Genomic DNA, 16,347 nt, shown 5'->3' on the forward strand with positions numbered 1-16,347 from the left:
CAAGACACAGGATCATTTAGACTCAAGCCTTGGACTATATCCCCTCAGTGCCTTACTGGCTTCTTATACACTTTTCAAAGGAGAGTATGAGTTCAAAAATATTCAGCCAGTTCATGTATTTTGATACTATTAATAGCAAACAATTTCAATACTGTTTGATACAGTGAATCTCTTTCTAACACCCATAATGCTGATTTTCAAACCTTTGATCTCCCCAATCAAAACCTATTTCTGAAATTCATTATAGTAATTACAAAGTCTTTGGTATTGCTGGAGACACCAATAGCCCAAGTGCTAGTGTAGCCCCTTCTGACATGTGAGCTTTGCTTGCAATTATAGATGGATAGCTGTTTTGAGCACAAACTCAGACTCTAGAGCAGTGTTTCTCCATTAGGGTGATTTTTCCCCTAAGGAGATATTTGACAGTGTCTCAAGGCATTTTTGGTTGCCATAGCTGAGGGGAGGGTGTGTTTATACATCCACATATAGTTTATACAGTTCAGAGTGCTGCTAGACTTTCAACAATGCAGGGAAAGTTCCCACAACAAAGATTTGGATCCAAATGTCATTAATGAGGACGTTGAGATACTGCTATGGAGTGTAGCTTAAACTGACTTATCTGCTTATTACATCATATGATCTTGTCTATGATGATTTATTTCAAAGCTAAATTACAGGCTTTATAACATTCATGACATAACTTAATGGTAAAGACTTGAATTTACTAATTCATTGTAATGTAATACTTGTGGAAAGTATGAATTTAGAAACTAGTTACTTACTATCTATGGTAGACCTAAATAAATAACATAGCTTATAGAAACTTTTTAAAAATGGCAGGCCTTAGTCTTAATCACTGGATTGTAGGAATGGATTTCCATTGCCCAGGTAGTGCTCCTATAAATTACTATCTTAATAGACACTCTTGTGCTGCTGAGTTATCAGGGTTTTTAATTTACTTCACTGTAATAAACGTACATTAAATGTCTTTGGCCTAGAGGAGTTTATAGCACAGAAGAAATCAGGCACCACATATCTTCAGCAAGGCCACTTCCAATGGTAATGTCCCAACAACCTATGGTCTGTTTCATTCCATGTGAAACCAGGAAGCTCCACTCATTGCCTTTTGTACTATTTCCATGTGGTCTGAGCTATGGCTTATATGGTTGCATGCAGCCTTATAAATGTCTTGCCTAAGTACTGCCAGATAGTAGTGGTATAACTATGTATTTTATCTAAGAAAGCAAAAATAAATATAAACCACAGGTGTTCGAGAGAAATGGCCTTTAAAAATGTTTTAAAAGAAGATTCATAGAAAGAGAAAACGATTTCACTTTATTGGGAAAATGCCACATTCACCTCTTAAACTCTGGAATGAAGGAAATGGTCAACAGCATCGTCAACACTGTTGGGGTCTCCAGTTTCTATTTTTGCCTTTTTGGGTGGATTATCAACATGCCTTAATTGATCACATGTAATAATGTGTCTTCGCGTTAACGGCCTTACTAAAGGAATGCTCTTAGGATAACCAACCGACTACCCAACTATCCATCATTTGCCTTCATTGGAGATGGCACTCAAGGCTGTGTGGGTGGCTACATAATTACTGACATGTCTGCCTGTAGGAATGTGGTCTGAAATATTCTAAACTTAGGAACTATTCACATCAGACCTCTTGGATGTTGTTTTTGGACAGTGATAACTGTGGCATTCTCCAGGGTTTGTAAAACGAGCTCTGACTTTGCCAACCATAGATTCCAGCTTTAACAGCGATCTGTTCAATGAGTAACCATGGTCCAGGGAACGTTCATTCTTTTTTTTTTTAACAACTTGATTTCATTAATTATTATTTTTTAAATTGGGGTTTTACTTGGCTTTAAGTAGTTCATTTTATGGAAAGGGGTAAAAATTTGGTCAGCAGGGGAGTGGAGGGTAGGGGGAAGGTAAAAATAGTAATTAGGTTTGAGATCAGTTGTATTTTTAACATTATATTAGCCAAGCATTGGAGTTAGTTTCCTTTTAGGTGATTAAGTTACATGTCTATTTTGTGAATAAACTTTGCAGAAATAGCAAAATTTGTCTCTGTGTCACTTGCAAATGATTTATTGTCTTTCTCATTTAATATTTTTATGTATCAGTGGTATATGTTTTAAAAGTCCCAGCCAAAGTCTATATTCCAGCACGGCCTACCTTTCATATTCTTCTGGGCAGAACATTAAAAAAGAAGAAAAAAAGGGTCCTATAGTACATAGTATAAGGAAATTTCTCAGGAATAATTTGTTTTTGTAAAAGAAGTTTTAAATGAATTCTCAAGGCATTTGGCAAGTGTGGATTGGTGTCAAGGAAAATTATAATCCTAGACCAGTAAAACCATCATGACTTCTAAGAGTCACAGCGATCATACCTTAGTGTTCCAAAGCATCAGGTGATTTGGCCAATTAGCAGGTCTCTTTTTATGAAGACAAATCATGTGTGACTGAAATATTTTACTAAAGGGTACATTTTCCCTGTTATTTTAATAGCTACCCAAATGATAGCATGGTTAAAAATGTATTCTAATCCTGGGTTTGGTTTAGGAATTTCAGCTAAATGCTCGTTATAGGGGAATCTTAAGATTTTACTCTGTGAGAGGTGCAATAGAATGTAATCTAGTCCCCTATTCTATTTGTACAAAATAACATAGTAGCAAAAGTAGTTTAGAATTGGAATCTTCCTATGCCTTCCAGTTAAAATCCCAGGGTTCTCTTTTATCTAGCTAAAGGTTCAGCACATAGATAATGAAACACTTCTTACGTGCTTATCTGGCGTTTAAATCATCCCACCATTTCTCTTTTCATTTTGAACCTTATTTCATTGTTTCTGTTAAAAGAACAATTCTTTGGGATACAAATTGGATCTTTTCAGCCAAAGTAAAAGTTTAGACATGGTAAACTTTTTCTTCTTCCTTATTGCAGGGGCTTTCCCAGTCTGTAGCAAACGCCATCGCCAATAATATCGTTGAGTGGGAAACCTGCCCTTTTTCTTGCCTGCTTCCAAATCTCCCCTAGACTGAAAGTGTATCTTTCTTTCTTTCTTTTTTTTGGATTTAGTTTTTTAAATTTACATCCAAATTAGTTAGCATATAGTGCAACAATGATTTCAGGGTTAGATTCCTTAGTGCCCCTTACCCATTTAGCCCATCCCCGCTCCCACAACCCCTCCAGTAACCCTCAGTTTGTTCTCCATATTTATGAGTGTCTTCTGTTTTGTCCCCCTCCCTGTTTTTATATTATTTTTATTTCCCTTCCCTTATGTTCATCTGTTTTGTCTCAAAGTCCTCATATGAGTGAAGTCATATGATATTTGTCTTTCTCTAATTTTGCTCAGCATAATACCCTCCAGTTCCATCCATGTAGTTGCGAATGGTAAGATTTCATTCTTTTTGATTGCTTAGTAATACTCCGTTGTATATATTTACCACATCTTTATCCATTCATCCATCGATGGACATTTGGGCTCTTTTCATACTTTGGCTATTATTGATAGTGCTGGTATAAACTTGGGGGTGCACGTGTCCCTTCGAAACAGCACACCTGTATCGCTTGGATAAATGCTTGGTAGTGCATTTGCTGGGTCGTAGGGTAGTTCTGTTTTTAGTTTTTTGAAGAACTTCCATACTGCTTTCCAGAGTGGCTGCACCAGCTTGCATTCCCACCAACAGTGCAAAAGTATCCTTGCCAACATCTGTATCCTTGCCAACATCTGTTGTTGCCTGAGTTGTTAATGTTAGCCATTCTGACAGGTGTGAGGTGGTATCTCATGGTGGTTTTGATTTGTATTTCCCTGATGATGAGTGATGTTGAGCATTTTTTCATGTGTCGGTTGGCCATTTGGATGTCTTCTTTGGAAAAGTGTCTATTCATGTCTTTTGCCCATTTCTTCACTGGGTTATTTGTTTTTTGGGTGTTGAGTTGGATAAGTTCTTTATAGATTTTGTATACTAACCCTTTCTCTGACATGTCGTTTTGCAAATATCTTTTCCCATTCCATCGGTAGCCGTAAAAAATTTTTTTTGAATATTTGTTTATTTTTGAGAGACAGAGACAGAGCATGAGCACAGGAGGGGCAGAGAGAGAGTGAGACACAGAATCTGAAGCAGGCTCCAGGCTCCAAGTTATCAGCACAGAACCTGATGTGGGGCTCAAACTCACAAAGTGCGAGATCATGACCTGAGCCGAAGTCGGACGTTTAACCGACTGAGCCACCCAGGTGCCCCCGTTGGTTGCCTTTTAATTTTGCTGATTCCTTCGCTGTGCAGAAGCTTTTTATTTTCATGAGGTCCCTGTAGTTCATTTTTGCTTTTGTTTCCCTTGCCTCCGGAGACGTGTTGAGTAAGAAGTTGCTGCGGCCAAGATCAAAGAGGATTTTGCCTGCTTTCTCCTTGAGGTTTTTGATGGCTTCCTGCCTTACATTTAGGTCTTTCATCCATTTTGAGTTTATTTTTGTGTATGGTGTAAGAAAGTGGTCCAGGTTCATTCTTCTGCATGTCACTGTCCAGTTTTCCCAGCACCACTTGCTGAAGAGACTATCTTTGTTCCATTGGACATTCTTTGCTGCTTTGTCAAAGATTAGTTGGCCATACATTTGTGGGTCCATTTCTGGGTTCTCTATTCTGTTCCCTTGATCTAAGTGTCTGTTCTTGAGCCAGTACCATACTGTCTTGATGATTACAGCTTTGAAAGTGTATCTTTCTAACCAAAGGGCAGCCATGTGAACAAAATATTCATTTCAGCAGTCATTAGAGCTGTCTGTATCCTGGTGTTAGGCAGCTGTGGCTAAAGGTGAATTGGAAAGATTTTTTGTTGTTGTTTTAAACAAATTTTTTTTTAATGTTTATTTATTTTTGAGACAGAGAGAGACAGAGCATGAATGGGGGAGGGGCAGAGAGAGAGGGAGACACAGAATCGGAAGCAGGCTCCAGGCTCTGAGCCATCAGCCCAGAGCCCGACGCGGGGCTCAAACTCACGAACCGTGAGATCGTGACCTGAGCTGAAGTCGGATGCTCAACCGACTGAGCCACCCAGGCGCCCCTTAAACAAATTTTTTTTAATGTTTATTTATTTTTGAGAGAGACGGAGATAGAATGTGAGGGGGTCAGAATCAGAAGCAGGCTGCAGGCTCCGAGCTGTCAGCACAAAACCCGACACGGGCCTCAAACTCACGAGCTGTGAGATCATGACCGAGCTGAAGTCGGATGCTTAACCAACTGATCCACCCAGAGACCCCCCCCCCCCCCCCGCTTTTCTGGTAAGTAGATGACAGATATATTGAGGTAGATCTGTTGTTACCATATGATATCTCTTGGGTTCCATTCACACTGGGAACCTGACAATGCTTGATTGAGTGTGTCTGGGATTTAAGAAGCAGTGTAGTTATGCCGGAGTTTTAGGTGGACTGACTTTGAGTTTCATTAATTCAGGCAGCATTTCTGAGATACCCACTGTGTACCGAGTACCAGAAAATTGAGGGCATGGTGGGGACTTATCTATTGCTTTTTTTACGCTGGAATTTTCTGGAATGAGTGTGAGTTTTGTTTTCCCTCTTCCTTCCCATAATGTACTTTACAAACCTTTTATTTAAAACACCAAATTTTGTACATTTTGAATAAGGTATAAAAGAAAAATAACATCTAGCTCCCTGATTAACAAGCCTCAGAGGATTCTTGGAGAGCAAATTATAGCAGCCAAGTTGAATGTTTGTATGTGTGTATTTTTAAAAACAAATTATTATTACTATTTTTTGAAGTTTGTGTATTTATTTTGAGAGAGACAGAGATAGCGCAAGTGTGGGAGGTACAGAGAGAGAGAGAGAGAGAGAGAGAGAGAGAGAGACCCAAACAGGCTTCATGCTGCCAATGAAGAGCCCGACGAAGGGCTTAAATTCATGAAACTGCAGGGGCGCCTGGGTGGCTCAGTCGGTTGAGCGTCCGACTTCGGCTCAGGTCATGATCTCGCGGTCCATGAGTTCAAGCCCCGCGTCGGGCTCTGTGCTGACAGCTCAGAGCCTGGAGCCTGTTTCAGATTCTGTGTCTCCCTCTCTCTCTGACCCTCCCCTGTTCATGCTCTGTCTCTCTCTGTCTCAAAAATAAATAAACGTTAAAAAAATTTTTTTTTTTAAAATTCATGAAACTCCAAGATCATGACCTGAGCTGAAATCAAGAGTCAGACGCTTAACCGACTGAGCCACCCAGGTGCCCCATGTGTATATATTTTAATAGAATTCCTAAAGGACTAAAAAAAGTCATCCAAAACTTGTAACCTTACATGACTTGGATTATGTATTCGATACATGGTCTCATGACATTTTACTTTGAAATTTGATTAATGTGGCTACAAATGAGCATTGTTCCATTGAGTGACCACACAGAGAGAGCCGGAAAACATTGCAACATAATCAGCTGTCCTGCATCACCTTAGGTGGCAGTAGTAATGTGCCTCAAGTATCGGAGAAGGAGCTTCCTTTTTTCATTGTCACTGTTAACCTGACAGAAAAAGTAGAATTGGCCTGATATTACTACACTGAAATGAACCCTCAACTATGGAGTATTCAGAAAGAATAACCAGGAGCCAAACAAATTAGGAATGCATAGAAAGGATGTTAACTACTTGAGTAGTATTTTATAAGTGAAAACCAAGTCTGAGGAAGGTAGAGGAGCTGGCCAAAGGTTGTACAGCTAGTAAGTAGCGTTACCAGCATTCACACATATCTACATGACTCTAAAGTTATTTGATTATTGCATCATCCAGAATGTTGCTAAGCCCAAGTTATACAATATGGTATAGCCATTAACATATCAAAGTTGTTTCTTAAATAAAGGTGCCTTTGTGTTAATTTATCACCCTTACATGAATTATACTTTCACAGTACTTTTTACTTATTACTTTTAACAGCTTTGTTGAGATATAATTTATATGAAAACAATTCACTCAATTAAGGTGTACAACTTAATGGTTTTTAGCGTATCCACAAGGTTGTGCAACCATTAGCAGTCACTTTCCATTCCCTCCTATCTCACACCCACCCCTTGCGGTAAGAAGCCACTTGTCTGTTTACAGTGTTTATAGATTTGCCGATTCTGTGCATTTCATATAAATGGGATCACACAAATGCAGTCCTTTGTGACTGGCTTCTTTAACTTAGCAGAATGTTTTTAAGGCTCATCCATGTAGTAGCATGTGTAAGTACTCTGTTTCTTTTTATGGCTGAATAATATTCTGTAATATTGATATGCCTCATTTAATTTATTCTTCAGTTGATGGACATTTGAGTTGTTTTTCCTTTGGGGGCTATTATAAATATTGCTGACGTAAATATTTGTGAACAAGTGTTTGAGTGGACGTATATTTTCCTTAATCTGGGGTAGAAACCTAGAATTGTCATTGCTGCCTCCCCTGGCAACTCAGTGTCTACCTTTCTGAGGAACTGACAACCTGTTTCCAAAGCGACTATCTGATTACATTACCACTCTCAATGTTTGAGGTATTCTGATTTCTCCGTGTCTTTGCCAACACTTGGTATTATGCATCTTTTTACCTCTTTCATTTAATTCTCATAATGATATGAATTAGCCAAAGAAAATATTCTTACTGCCATTTTATAGATAAAAACTCCAAAATCAAAAAACATTAAATGAGAAACACAGGATGAGTGCAGAGGGGAAGTGGTGTGGATCATTCAAAACAACATATCATCCAAAAGGAATTTAAGTTTTAAAATCTGACACAGCTATGTTGGATGTTATTAATCCTGTTTCCCACCCCTGCATTTTAAAGGTGATGAAACTACTGGGGCGCCTGGGTGGCTCAGTCAATTAAGTGTCCGACTTCGGCTCAGGTCATGATCTCACGGTCCGTGAGTTCGAGCCCCGCGTCGGGCTCTGTGCTGACCACTCAGAGCCTGGAGCCTGTTTCAGATTCTGTGTCTCCCTCTCTCTCTGATCCTCCCCTGTTCATGCTCTGTCTCTTTCTGTCTCAAAAATAAATAAACGTTAAAAAAAAAATAAAGGTGATGAAACTAGAGCCCAGATAAGGGAAGTGAATTGATCACTGACTTAAAGCTGCTTGGTAGGGTGGTCAGTCCATTGCATGGCCTATTGCTGAATGCAATAGGGATGTACAGGGATGTACAAACTCATCCATGTCATGGCACTCCATTTTCTTAACTCATTCATCGATGCTGGACTTTTATTAAAATAAATACATCTCAATTCATTTGGGGTATTAGGAGGTCAGCAAAGTTGAAACCTCCCATTGGGGAGCTTCTGATAGAATTTGTTCCACATTTTGCCTACGATTACATTGATGTGAGGGCAGGAAATTAATGCAGGTACTGTTACTTGGTGACATTCTTGGATCAGATGGCTTTGATATGAATTCTGGTTCTGTCACTGACTAACTGCTTGACCCTTTCTGTATTTCTGTCTCTTTATTTTTAAATATGGGCAATAATAGTGTCTATCTCCTAGAACTGTTTTGAGAATAAAAGAGCTAATTGCTGTAAGGAGATTAGCACAGTGCTTGGCTCCTAGAAAGTCCTCAGTAAACGTTGACAATTATTATTACATAACATCAGCTTGCTTAGACCACTGAAAACATTGTAGTCTGAGATTTGTAGAAAATAAATGAATCATCCTTTTTCAAAAGTATCTTCACTAAAGGAGCAGGCATAGGAAATAGCTAATTTCTAAAGTCTTCATAATTTTGAGCTACATGGAACCTAATGCAATTAAAAATTAGTTTTAATGTTTATTTCTTTTGGGAGAGAGAGAGAGCAAGCAGGGGAGGGCCAGAGGGAGAGGGAGAGAGAGAATCCCAAGCAGACTCTGCGCTTCCCTCTCAGAGCCTGATGTGGGGCTTAATCCCACAAACTGAGCCGAAATCAAGAGTCAGATGCTCAACTGATGGAGCTACCCAGGCGCCCCCGCAATACAATTTCTTTGAGAAACAACTCCCCAATCCTTTACAAATTATGAACTCATTTCCTTTTACTGTAACTTTGGTTAGAAACCAACCTGAAAATTTCAATTTGAGGTGACCTCATCCCCAACAATGTGGAAATCTCACTAAAGCACCTATGCCTGTTATGGATGTAATATATTAGTAGTGTTTATCCTTAGTATCTTTGTTGGTTTATCAAGATGAAAACCCACTGAATTATTTTAAGGTGCCTACTGTATATATTTGTGTTCCATTGTGGAAGAAGGAACACTCAATGGGCAATCAGGAGACAGGATTGGAATCCTGGCCCTTCTCTGCTGTAGTTCAGGACTAAGCTCATCTGAGCCCTAAGCTTCTGTTTCCTCATCTGGAAATGGGGGCTGTAGGGATCAACAATTTTTCCTCAGAGGGTAGTCATTAGGACCAAGTGATAATCTGAATATAACAGCACTAGCACAGTGCCTGGCCCACAGCGAGGGCTCAGTAAATGACAGCTAAACAGCAGTGTAATGGGGTTCTGTGTGCCACACGTGAGATTTGGAGGCAGATTCGATGGTGAGTTTAGGTGAAGAAATTGGACATGTCTGTGTTCACATAGAGCATGATTCATGTCTACTCTGCTGTTGCTGCTGCTGCTTTCCTGTAACCAATTTTAGAGCCTATCTTGGCAGCTGGAAGTATTTGGGATTAATTTCACACTCACTTTATGAGTTGAGCATTTTCCTGCAAGCAGCTCCCTGGGCCTCTGCCTCATTACTTTGGCATCAACTGATATGGCAGTTGGACATAGATGTCCTTTGGGGTCTCCATTTTATTTGGAAACCTTCAATTTGAAAAAGCAAAACAAAGACTATCAACACATTTGTGCCTGAAATCGTTAGCATTTATTGTTTCCTAAACCCCTCCCTTTCTATAGTTCTGTTGAACACCAGGGAACACACATCTTGCACAGCCAGTGATAAGCACTAAAAAGTCACACTCCTTCAGATTCAAATCCTAGCAGCTGGTTGGCCTCATTTCACATTTCCAGGTGAGCAGCAAGATCCTCTAGGCCTTGGTGGGACAGATCTAAATCTTGATGGGTCTAGTTTTTCCAGCCTTTTTTACTATGTTAATTCTGCTAAATTCATTTGGCTCTCATGGCGAACAAAGTAAACTTGGCTGTTACGTGTAAAACTAAATTGAGAACATGGAGATCTGTTTAGTATTTCATGCTGGCCAGTAGGTCAGGAAGATTTTCCTTGGGGGTAATTTACATAAGGAATTGTTTATCCCATTTCTTTCCAATTTCTGTGACCATTTGGGGATAGCAGACTTTCCACAATGGCACAGAAATATAACCAGCGAGACCGAAACTTAGAGAAATGAAGCTTCTCCCGGATTGATGTATTTTGGGCCTTGCCTAGGAAAGATCCTGTGGCTTGGGCTGCTGTCTCACTGAGAAGTCATTCTTCTACCACAGCTGTGTTTAGCAAGTTGGGTGGGTCCACGAACTGACATGCTGTTACACTTAGTAAGAATTTTCCCTTGATAGTGAGGAACGTGCATAAAAGCCTCACTTAAGTCCCAGCAAATGCCCAAATGTTTACTGTGACCGATAGCTGCTTTGAGTGCAGCTTCCATCAGGTGACAGCCCCAAGTCAGAGTACTCCGTGGCCACCCAGTACCTATAGTGTTACATGCACGCTCTCCACCTTGACATTCTGCTTCCTCTTCAGCAGTTGCCCAGATGACCTTTTTTTGTCACATCAAATGCTTTTCCCAAACTGGAATATTTGCTCCTTCCTGAACAAGCAGCCTCTACTTTTCTGCTTTAATGAATTTGCTCAAGTTGTTTCCTGTACTTTTAAAGCCCCCTCACCCAATATCTGTTCTTGAGGATGAATTTCAGGTACCTCTTCTCAGTGGCACACTGGTAAATATTTGACAACTGGTTCTCTGGCAAGGTGGGAGTTTGGGAGGAGACCTGGCTCTGTAACATTTGTTGATGTTCATGTGGTAAATACTTCCACCATGGCTGATTTCAAGCTACCAACGTGAGGTCACTGAAGGTGAAGTTGGGAAGAAATGGGCAGTAGCCCACCATTGCAGAGTGTTTCCAACGTACAGATACGGTAGGCATAAGTGACCTCAAGGGCCTAGATAATAGTGAACTAATTAAGAAGTAATGAGTTTTGAGTATTTATCACCTTTGTTTTGGTGTAATTTCTTTAAGTTTATGTAACTTAAGTTTTAAGTAATGGTCATGTTTAACAGCTGGCACACAAAATTGAAAACAGGACAACCTGTCCTTTCTCTGGAGCCTGTAGGAACTGGCCAAGTTGCTTCTTCCTCCACCTTTTCCTTTGTAAAGTGCTCCAGACTCAGTAATAGTTAAACCTTTCTCTGAACCTGGCAGGTGCTTCAGGTTGCACGCAGGGTTTGGATTGAGAGACTCCAAAGTGCGACTCCTGGTCTCTCACTTGCTATGTGATGGTCAAGCTGCCCACTTAATTTGCACTTCCCCGTGCAAAATGAAAATGCAGGGCCCTTGTTAAAAGTCAGGAAGAAAGTGCTGTTAAAATAGCCACTAAAATCTAAAGCCTTTTCCTTTCTTCAGCAGTCTCTCTTTCACACTTTCTCATGTTTTTATTTTCTATTTAATGTCATTCCAAGTATAGAAAAATTAAGATTATTTGCATGAATGTTACCATCAATCCTTATATTGTTCAATGCCAGTTTTAAATGCAAATATAAGAGCATTTAACCGTGAGTTAATGAACGTATCTCCTCTGCTCATGTGTATGTTCTGTTGCCCCATCATTGACTTCACGTATAAAACACAAGTTCAAAAATAAAATTATTAAGAATTTAAAGACAGAGGCAGCAGGGCATTAAACCAAGCATGGAGCCGTTCAAAGCACAGGCACAGTTTACATCCCTGTGCACAGTACGGGGCAAATTTCTTACATCCGCTGAGCCTCAGAGGCCTCATCTGTAAAACAGAGATATGCCAACCAGGTGGAGGAGTGGGGATTGAAGACACTGGTACCTGTATGGCACAGCAGAATGTTTGGTATGCAGTCTGTGCTCACTTAATTACAGGGATTATTATTAACCTACTAATCATAATATTGACGGCATTTTTCCTTTACAGTTCATAGGGTCTTCCCTACAGTGTCGCCACTTGCCTCTGACGTATTTTCCTTTTTCCATTATTAACTCTCTGAAGGTAGAGATGAAATCTGTCACCATTGAATTCCCTAGAGTGGTTTCTGCAACTTCTTGCATATACCTGGCACTCAGGAGGTGTTTATAACCTTGATCTTTGTATGATTTGGGCTTATTGACAATACGCATCTGTGTCATAATATGATGGTTCCCACAATGAGGCTTAATTGGTAACACTCACAGGAAAAAAAGAATATAAATGTAGACTTTAACAGGAGTCAGTTGTAATCATGGTGAAGCTGGGGGAAGAAGCAGATGATTCCAGGTGTTTTGGTTTATGGAAAGTGGCCTCTGTCTCTTAGAGGAGACTTCTTGAAGTAATAGGGAAGGGATGAGTTCCAAGCCTCATTTGAGTAAAAGAGGCCCCAGGGATATTAACTCTGGCCCATAGTAATCTGTCCCTTTGCGAACTTCTTTTACACTTATTTTCTGTTCTGCACAATTAGGACATTATTACAGTCATGTTTCTTTCCACTAATTGGTTGGATATTTATGTTTCCTGTCCAAAAAATTATAAGATCCTTATGGGCTAGAAGATATCATGTACTGTTTTGAACACCTATGGAAAGAAAGTAGCACAGTACTAGGTACGTAGTAAGCAATGCACTTTATTACAATGCTGACCTTGGTCCAAACTCCCAGGGTTCCCTGGAGAGCTGAATGTGAGTTGTGATTGTCTTTTATAACTCTTGCAGGCCCTCAACCAAATGCCAGAGTATCATGGTCTGCCTGGCATTGTCAGGCAAACACCTTGCCTTGACAGCTTTGTCTTTTCCTAACCTACATCTCTTTTCCAGTGTCTCCCAGACACTCTGAGGACTGTCCCCCAACAGCCCCCGTTGCTACATGGAATTTGGGAGACCACACAGCTGTAAACTCTTACTTGTTTGAATGATGATTTTTTAACAAGCCCTTTGGGCCAGTTTCAATAAGCCATGAAATATCACCAAATGGCTCATCTGCACTAGAGTTCTGAAAGTCATCTGAGCTCTAGTCCCTCAAGCTGGCAGGGACTGACAGAAAGGAGAACACATTGCCCTAGCTTTTCCTATTCCTGTTCTGGGGGCTGTAAGACGCCTTGAGCCTCTGGGCCAGTCAGTTCATTACTTTTAATGAGCACAAAATTCACCGAGACATTAAAATAAAACACCAATGGGCAGTCTTGGATGTTCTATTCAATTGTTGCTTTAGTTCTTTTTTCCACAAGATTATTCAAGAGGATGAAAAAAAAAAAAGCCAATTCTACTCCTGCCAGTTTTATCCTAAGTAGATTTGGCATTGTAAAGCTAACACACCCTGAACGTTTTTTTTTCTTTCAGATCCCTGTGGGCTAGTGCCTGACATTTGTGTTAAAAATGACATTACTCAATTGGTCAAATGTTTGAACATTATCTACCTTTTGGATATAATAAAGAAATACTGGATATCTCAACACCATGTAGCATATAAAGAGTAATAATCAGAGGCAGATAATTACTTTCTGAAAAGGATGTAATGAAATCATTATTTTAAATTACGCGGCAAATGTGGTTATTTTGATATTTTTTAATTGATCCATCTCTAGCTAGTAATAAAGACTATAAGAACTGTATTAGAGGTTACTTCTATTATCATATATTGTAGAAGGTCAATTGATGGTGAACCAGACACAGAACAATGTCCCCATTAAGCTGATTTCATGGATATTTTCATCCCCTGGCCATATGGATTTGAAATTACATCAGGGATTTTTTTTTTTTTTAAAGAAGGAAGTGATGAATGATAACTATTTTATTACTCAACATAGCTTGTGTTTGTGGAAGACAAAGTTCATCAAGCTGTTTTAAAGAAAAACACAAGTGTGCCAAATGCAATTTGTTGAGGGCTCAAGCATTGTGAAATTATCCCTAACTGAAGTTTGTCATTTCTGCAGGTAATCGCTCTCGCAGATGCAGTAGAGGAAAACCAAGACAGTCTGTTCCAGTCATTCACCAGGCTGAAAAGTGCCACCCATTTGGTGATTCTGCTGATTGGGCTGTGGCAGAAGCTTAGTACCGACCAGATCACTATTCTGGAAGCAGCATTTCTGCCACTGCAGCAGGACACCCAGGAATTGGTAAGGACCCACAACTCTGCAATGGTAACAGCCATTATTGAAAAGATTGTGGTTTTAAGAAGATATCACGTGGCTGTTTTATTTTCTAAGGTACCTGATGGAGGCTTTTTTTTTTTTTAAACCCAGATCCTGTTTTCCTTTTCTTTAAATCATAATAAAAATGTCAAATGAAGGCCTTTTTTTTTCTAGAGCTATTTTAAAAATAGGTATAGAGTCCATTTTTATGTGGTATTCAGTCTATTTTTTATGTGCTCTTCAATCACTTAGAAGCCAGGGAAACAGTCATTTGACTGCCTGAGTGATGGCAGTAAACCTTCAGATTAGCTAATCCTTTCCTTTTCCACCAGAGAAAACAGTTCAGCCATTTTAATTTGCTCAGTGTTCTTAAATTTAAGTGTCAGTTCAAGGGTTAGGGAGAACTGAGATAGCCTTGCCAAATGACAGGAATATTTTGTCACATTTATATAGTTCTTAATACATAGTGTATAAACTTTTTTACTTTTGACCCTTTCAATAGGCAGTTTAGAACCAAAGTGGGGGGGAAGATGAGGGTTCATATTTAGAGTTTTTGTTGAAAGAGTATATGAATAAAAACATCTCAGACCCCTCGAATTGTAGAGGTTTGTATGACTACCAGGTGTCATCATGAGGGAACTTTTTGCATGCTTTTATTTACAAAGAAATAATATACTTCTTGGAAATTAGAGACTCTTGGACTCATTTTTTTGTATTGGAAGAAACCGTTTCATGAAAAAAGCCATTTCAAACATAGCCATGAGAACATAGGGATAAAAATGATAGTACTAAAACTAACATTTCTGAGTACTTACTAAATAGGCACGAGGTGATATTTTAAGTGTTCCACAAGGAATGTCTCATTTAATCTTAAACATGGGCCTAGAAGGTTGTTAAGGTACTATTTTCACCTCCATTTAACATATGAGAAAATTTAGGCTTTGAGAGTTAAGTACCTTTTGGAAACTAGTGGATATAGAGCCATGGTTTGGGCCCAGGTCTGGCTGCTTTCAAAGCACATGTTTGTTTTTTTGTTTTTTGTTTTTTATCAATACACTGTATTTTAGCAAACAAAGTCATGAACAAGATTTTGAAAATCACAGGCTTTGTCTGTTCAATGTAATTTTCTATAATTGGGTCAAAGTATTGTCAGATGAAAAAAAAATTCAAGCTGTATTTTATATAATAAACAAAATACTAATAAATAAATTGGGAAACAATTTAGAGTATACCTTTTTTTTTAGATTCATAAAATGAAATTACTGCTAAAATTGATCTTTGAGAAGCCAGAAATGTGGACATTGTAATAACAGAGAACAAAGAATACAATTTGGGTTGTATTAGTGAGAATGGTAACTGTGAACTCAGATTTAAGTAGTCAGAAAGACTTTGGTGGCCTCAGTTCCTGGTTCCACTACTCGATGATAAAGTCCTTCTGATCAGGTTTTCTGGCTGTTCTAAATCTCTACTTCTGTATTTCTAAGCTAGAAACAATAATAGGACCTACCCAAGTTGAATAAGAATTAAATGAGATAATGGAATAGAGTGGAATTATATGTTACTCATTTTTATACTCAGCCTCTGGCACAGTTCCTGACCATAGCACAGTCAATATTTGTTGGGTGAATGACTAGAGAAAGGGTGAAAGCTAATAAGAAGTGACTTGGCAGAACAGATGTAGTAGATATAATCTGGAGCATGAGGAAGCAGGGCAGGGCCAGCTGTATAATTTACAGGACCCAGAGCAAAGTGAAAATGTGGATCCCTTGTTCAAAAAAGTAGAAAAATAACCAAAATATTGTTAAAACAGATTCTAAAACAAAGCTTTTTACTTTCTGTCTCATCATGATGTTTTTATTTGCTATTTTATGCTATTCTAAATGAAGAAAAATAAAAAATTTAAGTTGTCAGCAGGAATTTTACCATGAATCTTTAAATGTGCAATGCCAGTTTTAATACAAATATAAGAGCATTGGACCTATATGCAGAATCGCCAAAATTATATAATTTGTATTTTGTAGCTCATACATGCATATGTATTTTGTTCTTACA

The 16,347-nt window shown here is 38.9% G+C and overlaps 1 protein-coding gene across 5 annotated transcripts in view; it reads left to right on the forward strand.

The window, feature by feature from the left end:
- BBS9 (Bardet-Biedl syndrome 9) overlaps positions 1-16,347 on the forward strand; it is a 433,938-nt gene that overhangs the window by 334,408 nt on the left and 83,183 nt on the right. For all 5 annotated transcript variants that reach the window (XM_049641681.1, XM_049641676.1, XM_049641677.1 and 2 more), the window contains one exon: positions 14,098-14,280. In XM_049641681.1, coding sequence (XP_049497638.1) covers positions 14,098-14,280 — 183 coding nt within the window. The remainder of the gene's footprint in view (positions 1-14,097; positions 14,281-16,347) is intronic.

Source organism: Panthera uncia, chromosome A2 (genome assembly GCF_023721935.1).
Source record: "Panthera uncia isolate 11264 chromosome A2, Puncia_PCG_1.0, whole genome shotgun sequence".
NCBI classification, from domain to species: Eukaryota; Metazoa; Chordata; class Mammalia; order Carnivora; family Felidae; genus Panthera; species Panthera uncia.